The following is a 15,963-nucleotide window of genomic DNA, read 5'->3' as shown; positions in this document are numbered from 1 at the left end:
ACGATACTAGACCGATGGCAAGTTTTATGTGGGAGAGGGCCTCTGCTAGCATGTAGTCTCTTACTTGGAACTCTATGAACTTATGATTGAAACTATTGGCAAGAATCCACAACTACCAAAGTTCATTAAGTTAAAACTTAACAATAGCATTAAGATATATTGCCCCCCTTCAATCCCGTATAAGTCAATTTCAATGGTGGGAAGAAACTTCTGTCACTCTAGCCCTCCAATGCATAATCCTATCAACATACAACTAACTTATGGTGTGCATAATCCCCTAAAACTTTTGTTAAATTACAATCGAAGTCGTCTCGACCGTTCCCACCGCGAGCATCTCGTCAGGGACAGAGAAGGAGCACGCATCTTGCCGACAATGACGAGTGCAGCAGGACGACAACCACGGGGCGGACAGTAGCGACGACTAGCTAGCTCGCTCGCCTACGACGCAGCGGCAACTAGCTAGCTCGCCGTGGTGGCGACAACAGCTGTAGCTAGTTAGCGTAGCTCGTGGCAGCACCTCGCGACACTCGTGCGGCGACGGCAGCATGCGGAGCGACGACTATGGTCCGATGGTCGTCGGCATCGAGGCGTTCCGGCGAGTTCGCACTCGGGGAAGACCCTGGCGGGTGCTAAAAGTTCCCTCATGTCAATCGTTTTTTTATTTTTGTAGGTCCCTGCATAAAATGCCCTCAATCCCGTAGATACGAAGGAAATGACCTAATCAATAAAAAAATTCTGAGACGGCCGAATTTAGGGATCTATTCAGGCCGAGTTTAGGGGCTCAGCGCGGAAAAGCTCGGCCATCAATTAACCGGGCCGTTGGTCGGCCCAACTTTTGCGCCGTCTCCGTTGCCTTCTCCACCTTCTGTTCCAAATTTCGAAACTTTACAAAGCAGTCGGTCCCAGAGAAAGAAAGCGAGAGAGAGAAAGACGACGGCAGTGGCGGCGGCGGCTGGGAGAGAAGAGAAGAGAGCGGCGGCTCGACTCCGGCCGTGCGACGGGAAGCCCTTGGGGTCCAGCGGATGGCCGCGCATGTGTATCTTCCTGTCGGTCACCTCCCGCCATGGGCCTGCCTGCCGGAAGAAAAGGAGGAAGGGATGCAAGCGCAGCAGCAGGAGAAGGAGGCGGAAAAGGAGGGCGGCGGCGGCGGCAAGAGGAGGAAGGTCGCCGCCGATATCACCATTGACCTGGACATCCTCGACTGCCCCGTCTGCTACCAGCCCCTGCGCCCTCCCATCTTCCAGGTACCCCTGCACCTTTCTTGATCTGTACTGATACCACTACTACTCAAACCCTACGAGCCCCTCATGGATTCACTCATCTCCGGTGCAAATGAATCTGTGGATTTTCTTTTTGGGAGTCTCAAAGTACTGCGAAAATCTGCATATTTTAGTACCACTTCCAATGCGTCTGGTTCCTAGATTAGTTTTGTCGCCAAACTATGGGGATGTTCCCCTGATTATTTAGTTAGTTATAGGATTCAGTGCGTAGTCGATCCAGAAATTAGACTTGGGTACCAGACTACCAGGTCTATAAACTTCTAATTTTGTGGTTGCAAAATTGCAAGTCGAGATTGACATCACTGAAGAATGAAGAATCAGATGCAGACATTAGCCCAGATATGTTGTAATGTCTCTCGAGCTTTCACTAGTTGGTCAAACATTCAGTTGGGATGGGCAATTGTAGCATTCAGCTTAATAAATGCTGCAACTTGCAACTATGGACAGAAGTGGGAATGGGCATTGCAGTAGAATTAAGTAGAATGGATTCAGATGGTAATTGCAGTTGAAGAATGTGTACCACCTAACAAACGTTTTTCCGTGTTCTTCAATGCTCACTGCTTCCTGTTGTAATTGTGGAAAATTATGCTATATTAGGGAAACTTGGCAGTGCCCTATGCAAACTAGGCAAGTCATGAAATCTATGTATCATCATTATGGAGAAACCACAAACTACGGTAAATATGTTTTATTCGATGAAGCAATGACATATTATCAACTTGAGGTTGGGTGGCTTGGCTGGCGTATCTCTGTATAAAAATTACATTATGCAAGAAATTCATGTTAATTGGAGATTCATGTGCATTCTTCTACAGTGTGAATGCTATTTCTTTATTATAAAATGATGATACCGTAATCCTATTTATGCGGCACATTGGGTAGAGCTTTAGATCCACCTAACTTGTATGAAATTTCTGTAGTTTTTAAAGCAAATGTGTAACGGCTGTACACTAAGTCTGAAGCATAAAAGGTGGCCCAAGCCATATTGTTGAAATGTATGATTAATAGACATGCAAAGTACATCTGCGAGTCAACATAGTCGTAACTCATATGTAAGTGCTGCTAAGGGATCATTTGCTGGGATGTGTTTCTCGGAAGTGTATATATCTGCTCTTTTGAATATTTGGAAGGTTAGCAACAACTTTATTTGTTAGCGCCAGGAACTTTCCTTCCCTAGGTGGAAAGTGCTTCTAAAGTCAGAGCTAGTCCTTGTTTGGCATACGGTTAAGGACACCCATACACTAAGGAGGTGATGGATTAGAGACTGGTAATATGAACAGTAAGGGAATTAGATCACGCTGGCATACGGTTAAGGACACCCATACACTAAGTCAGAGCTAGTAACGCTGATAAATCTGTGTTCTGTTTGGTTGATGCCTATAAAGGGATTGAGTTATGGTGTCTGCTTCGGGGTCGTCGCCACCGGTGGCTGCAAGGAAGGAGAGCAGACAAGAACGGGAAGGAGAGTAGACAAGGGAGGAGTACGGAGGACTGATGACAGAAGGAGGAGGGAGGGAGCCTGCACCTTGCAGAAACCGGTCCGGCTGGCGACGAGGGCGAGTTGCAGTGGCAACCAGGGGCGGTGGCGATAGCTACCAGGAGACGCAGGTCGTGCCTGTGGCTGGCGTGGTGCAGATCTGGAGGAGAGGATCGAGGGGAAGCAGAGGGGGGTTCGAAGAGGCTCGGGGAGGCGGCGACACCGGATTCGAAGGGGGTCGGGGTGGCGGCGGCGCTGCTCGAGGAGTAGGGGGTCAAACAGGCATAACATTTTGGGTTTACACCGTAAACAGGTAACGGGGATTTCTTTGACACCTTCTAAGTTTCCTTAACTGGTTACACAAGCCCAAGCCATGTCGTTGAAATGTACAATCTGCGTGTTAACAGTCGTAACTCAGGTAATTGCTGCTAATGAAATATTTGTTGGGCCGTGCTTCTGGGAAGTGTGTATGTTATCTGTTCATCAGAATATTTGGAAGGTTAGGAACCATTTTTTAGCGGCTGAAACGTTCCTTCCCTAGTTGGAAAGTGCTTAAGTCAGAGCTAGTCTTTGTTTCACATAGGGTTAAGGACTCCCACAGACTAAGTTTCCTTGACTGGTCACACAATATTTTGTAACTAGGGTCTACCCCATTTGTACACTTCATTGTAATTATCTCCACCTTATAAACAGAAAATATAGCGGATCATCACCACTTTTCTTAGCTTCTTGTCTGCTGGCGAAGAGGTCTGACACAGGGGGCCTCCCCCACTGTTCCAGGTAAAAAACAAAACAAAATAAGTTAACAGTTGCATCTGGTGATTTTAAGGTATTGAAATGGGAGTGATAGCTGAGCTTAATTCCATGCAGGATATACTTATCTGCTCCCTTTTTACAACTTTATTGGTATTTTGTTAACTCAAAACCATATCATGGTTATTCTAGCATGTAGTTGGCCACCACAATCTACATACTTACAATTCCTGTGTTATTCATCATTATGGTTTTAATTCAGCTAAACTCATTAGCATATATACTGATATATTTGTTGTTTATGTTCCTCAGTGCACTGTGGGGCATACCATATGCTCATCTTGCCATGACAAGCTCCCAGAGAAGTGCCACTTCTGCTCCCTTCCCACAGTCTACAACCGCTGCCACATGGTAGAACATCTTGTTGAATCCATCAAAGTTGCTTGCTCCAATTGCAATCACGGATGCACTGCAAGGATATCCTACTACCAGAAAGAAGACCATGAGAAAGGTTGTCCACATGCACCATGTTTCTGCCCCGAAACCGACTGCGGCTTCAGCGGACCTACCGCAGTTCTCCTGGAGCATTTTTCAGGCAAGCACAAGTGGCACTCCCCAAAAGTTACCTACAACAAGGCGTTCCGGATCCGCATCCATGTGGGATCAACCGTTCTGGTGGGCGAGGATGGGAACCTCTTCCTGGTCAACATGACAATGGAGTCCCGTGGCGGTGTCATCTCAGTTTGCTCCGTCCAGCCTCACACTACTGGATCCAGCTTCAGGTGCAAGCTAACATTGTCGTGCACTGAACCGAGCTTTTCTCAGTCTATGGAGTTCTTAATAAGGAGCACAAATCTGTATGATGGGTTTCCCAAAGATTGCTTCCAGTTCCTTGTGCCGAAGGTGTTGCTCTGAGGAGCCGGTACAAGCGCCACAGCGATGGTGGGTGTAACCGTCACGCCACAATAGGCCCCATGAGCAAGTGATGGGGTGCCTTTGTATGACTGGGTTTGACAAGCGAGTACTTCCAAATCTCAGTTTTTTAAAGGAATCTCTAGCTTCTGGTGGAGGCACTAGTGTTCATTTGGTCTGGATTAGATATTTCATCCCATTGTGGAGCACTGTTTGTAAAGTTCTGCTTCAAATCGATGACGGAAGCAAAACCTCACTGAAGCAAGCCATGTTTTGCTAGCTTAGTACTTGAACTTGTGTCAAACCATCTTTATGTGTGATCTATATATATGCATGGATTTTGACAGCAAAAAACCCGCCTAGGGATTCCTGGGTGCAAACTGGGGGTGCTCTTGAGAATGTTGTAAACCTATAAACCATGCCATGTTGCAACTCAATGAATAAGATAGCCAGATCGGATGAGTTGTGCCGAGGGCGACGGCTAAAGCTCGGAAGATGATGCGATCGTCGCGAAAGTTTCATTTTCGGTAGATTTTAATTTAATGCGTGAGCCATAGGAGCTTGGTTGCTTGAACTGGTGCGTTTACTAGTACCACGATAGATGTCATATGATTTCTGTATGTAAACGTTAATGATTGACTGAACTTGGTAAACCACGATAAATAATACACAGAGTAGATTGGAACTAGGGATGGAATGTAGGGGATCACCGAGTCATGGTCATGGTGTATCAAGCGATCCAGTCCAACTATATCCTTAGGAACTTGTAGGATAAATATATCTTTGCATAGATCGTACATGGCAATTTCGAGTCTTTCATCTGTATGGGGACAATAGTTGCTGAAGATGTAACACAGAGTCCATTGTGGTGGGTTGATGTCCACATCGTTGCACGTCCAAATCTCAATCGACTCAGACTTGGGCGGGGGTTGAGCCACGCTCAGCTCCCCGCGCAGCTCGGCCAAGTAGGACATCTTGTATATGAGTCCTTCGCAACAAGGAGGCAACCGGGTGACAGTGGACGATTAGTCCTCCAGCCTAGAGCGGAGAAGCCCTACTGGGGATTTTCCACCCACAAGTTCGTCGTGGTTGATTGTCCAAAACAAAGAGCCCCTGGAGAAGGTCGAGGTTCCTGTAATGTCAACGGGTAGGGTGGCCGCACCACCATCTACCCCGATGGTGAAAACCCCCATCCCAAAGCTGTGGTGGTAACCCCCCGTCGGGACACATTCTTTAGGGCGGAAGAAGAAGCGGGCAACCTTGTAGATGTCGCTCGCTGCAAGGGTCGTATCTGATGCCAAACAATTGGTGGAACATGCTGTAGATGAAGTCCTCGATCGGTGCTAGTGGGGCTCCAAGGCAGCGGGAGGACGCGCCGTGTGGCAGGGTTGAGAACGCGGACCACGGTCTTCATCGGCATCAACACCAGCACGTTGCAGGGCGAGAAGTTATAGATCTCGTCTTCAAGGGGCAAGACTGTCGTGGTGGGCGCACAGCAGATACCATGGGATGGCTAAAGAGAGGAGGAGTCTCGAGGGCACTGGTGGGCTCCATAGGCGGGGTTGGCAAGAGCGAGCGCGGGACGCAAGACATACCCAGGTTCGGGGCTCTCCGAAGAGATGACACCCCTAGTCTTGCCGAGTGTGGTTGATATGCAATGATACAAGGTTGCTCCTGGAGCTGTATGGAGGAAGAAGGAAGACTGGCCAGGGCTTGGGCTGCTCCTTCTCCCTAGGTGTGTTCTACTGATCAGTGGCTAGTTCATGTGTGCTTCTCTATGCTTGCTTGCCCAGGGCTCCTGGGGGGTTTTATAGGCCAACCCCCCAGGGGTACAATGGTAATGTTACAAGGCCGTAGGGCCGGGTCGTCAGCGTCTGGGGACCCGGACTGGGTCCTGCCGGGTGCCTGCGGTTCACCGGGTTCCCCTAGGTGCGGGCCCCACGTTCCTAGGGGGACTGTGCGCCATCTTGTCGATCGTCAGGGAGTGGCCGAGTCGAGTCAGGTACAGTGGCGCTCCGTCAGGTCACCGCTTGCTGGCGTCAGTGGTGACGATGGGGGCACTATTGCCACGCCGGCCCGGTCAGTGGGTAGGTGAGGGGCACTGTTGCCATGCCCCTGCTGACCAGAGGCATGGGCGGGGCACTATTTCCTCGGTCATCAGTGGATGAAGACTCGTCCCATCGTATGGCCTGGATGGGATGGGAGCTGACCCGTGGCTGGGTTGAGGAACACGCCAAGGATGGAGCTGGCTTGTTGGGGGAAGTCTTGGTCGTGCCAGGTCCGGCTATCTTGTGCTGGTTGTCGAGGCCGAGTCGAGAGGCCTGGCCGGGTCGGAGAGTTCGGCCAGATCGAGGGGCCTGGCAGGGTCGGACGACCCGGCCAAGTGCGCGCCGGCTTGAGGGGCGATGCCGGCCCCGTTGTTTTTGAAAAGGATCCGGGTTCCGTTGCCTGCCCGGGGTTCATCCCCCCGACAGTAGCCCCCGAAGCTGTGAAGGTCCGCCGTCTTCGGATGGGAGGTCCTTCGCAGTTTTCCCCTTTGAAAAGGCGAATCCTGCGAGCGCCGGGTCCGGCAACACCCACTATGAGCCGGTTTTTGGAAACTGGATCGCAGCACCCCGGCAGTGGCGGGAAACCGAGGAGTCCATCGAATCTTAGGGCAATCCCTCGGGCTTCGCGCAGGCGCCACGTGGTGCCTTGAAGTCGGAGGGGCCTGACAGGCCACGCGCGTAACAGGACTAGGCGACGTGCTGGGGCCCGCCGCTGCGTGCCCTTGGCCCACGCGCGCGGATTTATTGCGGCGTCCAGGGGTTGGTTGCTCTTCCCCGTGCAGTTATTGCGTGCGTACGTGCGCACTTATTGTGGGGTAGTGGGAAAGGAGGGCGCAAACGATCCCACTCCCCCACGTTTAAACCGAGGCTTATAAATTGGGGCGAGGGGGGCGGTGGACATTATTCTCGCTCGCGCTCCCCTGCCTCTCTGTTCTTCCTCTGCTTCTTGCGACCGCCGCGCTGCAACGCCCGCCGCTTCGAGTAGAGCTCCACCATCGTCCATCTTCCTTTCTTTCTTTCGTCTTCGTTGATGGCGCTGCCGTCGGGCTCATGGATGGGCTCGACCGTCACCGCCGGCGATATCTCCTACCTCCGCTCCTCTGGCGCTTGCCGAGGGAAACGGAGGTCGCCGTGCGCCTGCTGTCGGTGTCAAAACCGACGGATCTCGGGTAGGGGGTCCCGATCTATGCGTCTAAGGCTAATGGTAACAGGAGGCAAGGGACACAATATTTTATCCAGGTTTGGGCCCTCTCGATGGAGGTAAAACCCTACTTCCTGCTTGATTGATCTTGATGATATGAGTATTACAAGAGTTGATCTACCACGAGATCGTAGAGGCTAAACCCTAGAAGCTAGCCTATGATGATTATGACTGTTATGATCGTTCCTATACGGACCAAACCCTCCGGTTTATATAGACACCGAAGGGGGCTAGAGTTTACACAGAGTCGGTTACAAAGAAGGAGATCTAATATCCGGATCGCCAAGCTTGTCTTCCACGCAAAGGAGAGTCCCATCCGGACACGGGACGAAGTCTTGAGTCTTGTATCTTCATGGTCCCTCAGTCCGGCCAAAGTATATAGTCCGGCTGTCCGGATACCCCCTAATCCAGGACTCCCTCAGTAGCCCCTGAGCCAGGCTTCAATGACGATGAGTCCGGCGTGCAGTTTTGTCTCCGACATTGCAAGGCGCGTTCCATCTCCGAATACTCCAAAGTAATTACCGAATGCTTAAATCGTGTCCGGATCTGCAAGACGATCTTCACATACCACCGTAGAGAGAACGATATTCCACAAAGGTAATATGTTGACAACTTCAGACAACGTGACATGACTCTACGGTCAAGTCATTATTCGAACCGTTTTCCACAACCAGCCACAGCGCATATTGCGAGGCGGTTTCCTCGGCACGTCTTGTCGAAGCAGAGATCATGTCCCCTTATCACGGGATTCCCATCAATACGGGTACGGATAACCCAACTGCACCATCAATCGCGACGCTTGGGAAATAAGCGATCTTCAACGGGCAAGTGGGGAGGCGCACCGTTTTCGTCGCCTCTATAAAGGGATAAGGATTTCCCCATTTTTACCCACGCCTTCTTCCTCCTCTGCTTATCCATTCTCGCACCCTCGAGCTCCAGAGCCCTAGTTCACACCTTCTCCGCACAGACAAACATGTCCGGAGCATGGGGGCAAGTGGGTGGCCTCCATCGTGAAGGAGGAGCATATCACGAAGCTCCGGGCGGCCGGATACTTGGCCATAGATATTGCGCACCGGTTGCCGGACGCAGGGCAGATCATTCTGACTCCGGGACCCCACGAGAGGGTCGTGTTCCTTGCCCACTTCATCCGTGGACTAGGATTTCCACTTCATCCCTTCGTCCGCGGACTCATGTTTTACTATGGGCTGGACTTCCATGATCTAGCCCCAAACTTCGTCCTCAACATCTCGGCCTTCATCGTCGTGTGCGAGGCCTTCCTCCGCATCAAGCCTCACTTCGGCTTGTGGCTACGAATCTTCTGCGTGAAGCCGAAGCTCGTGAGCGGCCAGCAAGCAAAGTGCGGAGGCGCCACGGTGGGCAGGATGCCCAACGTCACCTGGCTTGATGGCTCCTTCGCGGAGACCGTGAAAGGGTGGCAATCGGGGTGGTTCTACATCACCGAGCCGCGCGACGCCAACTGGGCGGCGGCCCCCGAATTCCGATCCGGAATTCCCATGCGGCTCACCTCCTGGGAAAAGAAGGGCCTGGCCTGGGGTGAGCCTGCGGAGCTGACCGGACTTCAGAACTGCATCAAGAATATGATTGACAAGAAAATCAAGCTTGTCAACGTGGTCCAGGTCATGCTCGTCTGCCGAATTCTTCCGTGCCAAAGACGGACTTTTAATCTGTGGGAGTTCATCCCGGCCGAACACCAGACATTTCAAGAGCTCTACGGCACGGCACACAAGGAAGCATGGAAGGTGCTGTTCAAGGGCTCCGAAATACCTCCTCCCACATCCGAGGACCGCGGACTCCACGCCACGCGGCCCCCCTTCCGGTGAGTTTTCTAACCATCACCAGATGTAATTTTCCCAGCATAGTCATGGGAGGATTTTAAGTCTTCGTGTGTACTTAATCAGGAGTACGTGGAGACGGCGGAGCGGATCGACTGTCCGGCTCCACTGCCAGAAGGTCCAGCGACCGCTCTCCTGACGGAGATGCTAGTCCCGGCGCCCTACAAGGCACCGGAAAAGAAGGCCCCGGGGACCAGGAAGGGTCTTCGGCGTAAGGTCGTACCGGATGCCTCGTCCGAAGACGACAAGACACACTCCTCCCACGAAGGGGGGGAGGAGAAGGAGAAGGAAAGGGCCGCCCCATCCGGGGAGGCCGAAGGGCCTAAGGGAGCGGCCCAGGGGTCCAGGAAAGGTCCCCGGCGCAAGGCCGTCATAGGCTCGTCGTCCGAGGACGACGAGGCAGATTCCTCCCGCGGTGGCGGGGGAATCACGAGGAAATTCCGCCTCCCCACACTGGGGAGGAGAAGAAAAGGAAAGCCGCCCCGGAGGGGGAGGCTAGGAAGCCCAAGAAGGGAAAGGTGTCCCTTCCGGATTACTCCACCACGGCCACCTACAGCGAGGAGGAGTGGCTGCCCAGGGGGAAGCCCCTAGTAATATCATAAGTATCCGCACTTCTGTCGTACTTTAGTGCGACTTCGCTTCATAGTCTGTTATAACGCCGAACACGCATATGTAGTCCGGCCAGGGCCCATCCCGAGGTATCCTATTCGGATGGGTCTTTGAGCGATTCGGGGATGAATTCGCTCCCAACGGCCACTTCCCCACGGCCTGCGGATGACACGGAGGTGTTGTCCCAAAGGCTTCCAGAGTAGGGGGAGGCGACTCTGGAGACGCCCCAAGGCGAAATTCCAGACGCCGGGCACACGGGGCATAAGATCCCCGCAGATTGTGCTGACGAGAGCCGCAGAAAGTCGGGCTCACAGCCGGACACTGTACCAGAACCTCCAAAGGTTCCGGATTCGGGCAGGCAGCCCCTCGCTAAGGAGGGTGAGCCATCCGTGCCGATGAATTCTATTACGCCAGAGGCGTCGGATAGTCTGCTGGAAGCGCTTCGTGGTTCTTCCATGGATGAAGAGCACCGTACACTTATGAGTGCGGTGATTCAGAAGGTTCAGTCCGCCAAAAGCGGATTGACCGAAGCCTGCACCAGCCTCCTGACAGGCTTTGAGGTAAGTAATCGAAAGCTTGTGAAATTATCACCCGATAGACAGTAGCCTCTGATACTCCGTTTGGTGTTCGGAAAGAAACGCCAAACGGAGGGTCAATTTTAATCCGCAGGAGTCTAATATTAGGTGTCTATGTGAATAAGCAGGCGGTGCTGCTTGCCGCTGCTGCCCGCACAGCAGAGGTCTCTGGACTCAAACGGGACCTGGAGCAGGCCCAGGGAGAGCTCAGCCTCATGAAGAGGCAGCTCGAAGAGAACAAAGGTGAGTGATACCCCGTTCACATATCACAAAGAATAGAAAAAATTGGTGATGCTAAAAAAGCGTCATGATTTTGTAATAGGGGCCACGACCGAAGTGGCGTCCCTGAAGAAGGCGCTATCCGAGGCCGAAAACAAGGCGGCCATGGAGCGCATGGAGCTTGAAAAGCAAAATGCTATGGTGGGCGAGGTACAGCAAGAGCTCCAGGAGCTCGGCAAGAAGTTCGAGTCCTTGGAGCGTGGCTTCAAAACGAAGGAGTATGAACTTGCGAAGGCCCTTTTGAGCATGAAAGACGCCAAGGCCGAAGCCGAAAAGGCCCAGTGGGAAATCCAGGCGGCCAAGAAGATAGCGACGGGTAAGACATTATTTATGCAAAGCAAGCATGTGGAGGAGATGTTTCTTTTACTTACCCGAATTCAGAGCTCTCCACGGGCATTCGCAGATCTGCCATGCAGCATATCAGATGCCGTGGAGTTCTATCGTGCCGAAGAGGGGAGCTCAACGGAGAAGTTGTTCTGGTCCCAGTATGCTGGAGCCGAACATCCGATGCCTTTGAGTGACCAATTGAAGCAATTGGTTGAACTCCACAGGACGGCTGAAGTGGCTATGAAAGATTTCATAGTCCGGATGTGGCCTGGTGAGCCCCTGCCCGCCAGCTACTTCGGCCTGATAAAGCGGATGGTAAATGCCTGTCCGCGGCTGGAAGTGATCAAGCGATCCGTTTGCATTGAGGGTGCCCGCCAGGCCTTTGCCCGTGCGAAGGTCCATTGGAGCAAGCTGGATGCGGAGAAGCTGGTGAAGGATGGACCGCTGAAGGGCAAGGCGCATCGCTATCCCGAGAAATATTATGATGGCGTTATGAAAGGCGCTCGCCTCGTGGCCGATGAATGTACAAAGGACACAATCTTTGAGTGAATGTACTCCTGTCATTTTTGTAATATAAAAACGAAGTTATTTGTGCTATATAGCGCTTTGTTGATTTAAAATCTTACCTTCTGTGCGGCTGTTTATAAAATTCTAAAAGTAGGCCAGTCGTCGGCTTCCACCCCCACGTAACTAATACTGCGGTGTTCGTGGAAAACCCAGACACTCTTTATCCAAATGTTTGGTCCCTAAAGGAGGTGTTTGGCGCAGCGAACAAGGCAATCAGACTATGCGGCTTTATAACTTTCACTTAGCCATAGAAGTCTACAATTTTAAATTTCGGCAAAGCCCCTAGAATTTGGAATGCCGAATTGGGGCGCTATATACGCCTAAATCGGACGAGGCCGATTCCTCGCCTAAAGCGGAAAAATCTTTAAGGATTTTAGGACCTCTCGAACAGCGACTAGCTCTCGCCGCATCATGCCGGTCAGTTTTCGGCTTTCTCTACTGAGGTGCTCGTCCGGAAGAACTGGGACACAATCGCAGTAGTTCTCCCTGCGCTACCTTAGCCGATATAACAGAACGTAAGGTACCAAAACAAGGGAGCCAGGCTAACCCAACTATTGACCCAAGACATGATTCGGAGTTGATGCATATAATGCTATAAGTTCGGGGTGCCGCACTGTCGAAAGTGTTCGGACTTATCTTGCCGTATTAAGGGGCGCCATAAGAAGCCCCTGGCAAACTGAACGTACCAAGGTGTACGGATGCAATGGTAAATAAACATTTATAGGAAAAAATCTGATGATAGGAATAATAAGCTGACGCTATATATAATCTCCCATTGATGAATAATACGTCTAAGCGTGTGTTTACAATGAATGCGTTAAGCAGAGGTAAATAAGACTATTTGACATGTCCTATCCAAGGGCGGGCCGCATGTAGGTATATAAAACAGGTATAACGATCGTTAACAGATACCACCTGGGTATTCCTTTTGTGTGCGAAGCCTTTCGCCTCCTTGGTTCTCCCTCCTGTGAGGGGTCCGATGATTCGGTTATCTGAAGAGGCTGCCCAAAAGTAGGGTCCTGAAAGATAAAGAGGGTTATTAAAGTATGTTGCGGCTGAACCGCACTGTTGACTGCGTCACTATTGCGCCCCCGCCTGTGCCCATGGTATTTTGAGTGCGTAATTGTGTATGCGCGGCACGGATGCTGCCTGAATGGGAACGTGGCGGAGGCCGGACTGCTAGTCACGCTCTTGGCGTGCCTGGCGATCCTGTAATGGCAATGGCAATATGACAAAAGTAAGGTATGTCATGATGATGATGAACGGAACGGTGGAAACTTGCATGGCAATATATCTCAGAATGGCTATGGAAATGCCATAATAGGTAGGTATGGTGGCTGTTTTGAGGAAGATATAAGGAGGTTTATGTGTGAAAGAGCGTATCATATCACAGGGTTTGGATGCACCAACTCTCAAGGTGAGAGAGGGCAATGCACGGTACCAAAGAGGCTAGCAAAGGCGGAAAGGTAAAAGTGTGTATAATCCATGGACTAAACATTAGTCAAAAGAACTCATATACTTATTGCAAAAATTTAGAAGTCATCAAAAATCAAGTACTACGGGCATGCTCCTAGGGGGATAGATTGGTAGGAAAATACCATCGCTCATCCCCGACCGCCACTCATAAGGATGCACAAGCCAGGTACACTTCATGTTTCAAATTTGTTACACAACTTTAACCATACGTGCATGCTACGAGATTTGCTAACTTCAACACAAGCATTTCTCAAATTCACAACTACTCAACTAGAACGACTTTGATATTATCACCTCCATATCTCAAAACAATTATCAAGCATCAAACTTATCTTAGTATTCAACGCACTCAAAAGAAAGTTCCACATATCTTGAATACCAAGTACATTAACTTTAAGCAAATTACCATGCTATTAATGACTCTCAAAATAATCTAAGTGAAGCATGATAGATCAATAGTTTCTTTAAAACAAATCCACCACCATGCTCTAAAAGATCTAAGTGAAGCACTAGAGCAAAAATTATCATGCTCAAAAGATATAAGTGAAGCATTATGAGCATAACTATCAAACTCAAAAAATATAAGTGAAGCACTATGAGCATTCTATCAAATTCCAATTCATGTATGGCTCTCTCAAAAGGTGTGTACAGCAAGGATGATTGTGGTAAACTAACAAGCAAAGACGCAAATAATACAAGACGCTCCAAGCAAAACACTTATCATGTGGTGAATAAAAATATAGCTCCAAGTAAATTACCGATGGAAGTGGACGAAAGAGGGGATGCCTTCCGGGGCATCCCCAAGCTTTGACTTTTTGGTGTCCTTGGATTATCTTGCGGGTGCCATGGGCATCCCCAAGCTTAGGCTCTTGCCACTCCTTGTTCCATAATCCATCAAAAGAATTCACCCAAAACTTGAAAACTTCACAACACAAAACTCAATAGAAATCTCGTGAGCTCCGTTAGAGAAAGAAAACAAAAGACTACTTTAAGGTACTGTAATGAACTCATTCTTTATTTATATATGTGTTAAACCTACTGTATTCCAACTTCTCTATGGATTATAAACTATTTTACTAGCCATAGATTCATCAAAATAAGCAAACAACACACGCAAAATAGAATCTGTCAAAAACAGAACAGTCTGTAGTAATCTGTAACTAACGCAAACTTCTGAACTGAAACAATTCTACCAAAATTAGACGACCTGGAAAATTTGTTTATTGATCAGCAGAAATTGGAATCAGTATTTTATCACATTCTGGTGATTTTTAACAATTCTGGCACTGAGCGCAAAGTTTTTGGAAAGTACAGCAAGATCAAATAACTATCATCCAAGAAGATCCAATAGGTCTAGCTTGGCACAAACACTAATTAAAAGATAAAACCACGGCTAAACAGAGGCTAGATGGATTATTTATTCCTAAACAGAAGCGAAAACAAAAAACAAAAAAAATAAAATTGGGTTGCCTCCCAACAAGCGCTATCGTTTAACGCCCCTAGCTAGGCATAAAAGTAAGGATAGATCAAGGTATTGCCATTAATTTTCAGTTTTTAGCGGAGTCATGCTCGAATCCGGGTGGTTCTTCTCGCTTCCCTTCATACTCGGAAATTTTTAGATCTAAAGAATCCAACCGCTTATTACAAAGAGTAATCAACATATTCATGCGGTGAAGATTTCCGCTAACACTTTTAAGAGGCTCAAGAGACTTTTGTAAAAAATCTGTTACTTCGCAAATCTTCTCAAACACTTGGGTTTCTTCCTGGGTAGGATGAGATCCTCCCTTTTGGGGTAGTGTTCCCACTATTCCCTCTATAATCTCATGCGCAATACTGGGATCAATCTCAATGAAATTTCCCTTGGCAATGCAATCCAAGAGTTGTCTATGCGTCATATTTAACCCAACATAAAAATTGCGAAGAAGAATTCTAAAGCTCACCTCTAGGGTGCACTTACGATAAGATTCCATCATCCTATACCACGCATCTTTTAAGTTTTCTCCTTGCCTTTGCTTGAAGTGAAGAACTTCAAACTCGGGAGACATAGGAGCGGATAAGGAATTCGACATAACGACAAGCAAGCGAACTAACACACGAGCAAACAAAAGGCACAGGGAAAAAAGAGGAGGAGATTGGGAAAGAGAGGGCGAATAAAACGGCAAGGGTGAAGTGGGGGAGAGGAAAACGAGAGGCAAATGGCAAATAATGTAATGCAAGAGATAGGGATTTGTGATGGGTACTTGGTATGTTGACTTTTGTGTAGACTCCCCGGCAACGGCGCCAGAAATCCTTCTTGCTACGTCTTGAGATTGCGTTGGTTTTCCCCGAAGAGGAGAGGATGATGCAGCACAGTAGCATAAGTATTTCTCTCAGTTTTTGAGAACCAAGGTATCAATCCAGTAGGAGGCCACGCGCAAGTCCCTCGTACCTGCACAAAACGATAGCTGCTCGCAACCAACGCGATTAGGGGTTGTCAATCCCTTCACGGTCACTTACGAGAGTGAGATCTGATAGGGATAATATTTTTGGTATTTTTGGTATAAATATGCAAAGTGAAAAGTAAAAGGCAAAGTAAAACAAAGCAAGTATAAAAGTGATGGAGATTG

The 15,963-nt window shown here is 49.4% G+C and overlaps 1 protein-coding gene across 1 annotated transcript; it reads left to right on the top strand.

The window, feature by feature from the left end:
* Positions 1–937: 937 nt before the first annotated feature.
* Positions 938–4,761, top strand: LOC119280544 (E3 ubiquitin-protein ligase SINA-like 3). Its single transcript, XM_037561364.1, has 2 exons — positions 938–1,244; positions 3,823–4,761. Exons 1-2 carry the CDS (start codon positions 1,023–1,025, stop codon positions 4,423–4,425), a joined length of 825 nt encoding a protein of 274 aa, XP_037417261.1. The 5' UTR covers positions 938–1,022; the 3' UTR covers positions 4,426–4,761.
* Positions 4,762–15,963: the final 11,202 nt, after the last annotated feature.

The sequence above is a fragment of the Triticum dicoccoides genome, chromosome 3B (assembly GCF_002162155.2).
Source record: "Triticum dicoccoides isolate Atlit2015 ecotype Zavitan chromosome 3B, WEW_v2.0, whole genome shotgun sequence".
NCBI classification, from domain to species: Eukaryota; Viridiplantae; Streptophyta; class Magnoliopsida; order Poales; family Poaceae; genus Triticum; species Triticum dicoccoides.
Note: the sequence above shows the minus strand (reverse complement) of the source record. Positions and strands in the feature narration are given on the sequence as shown.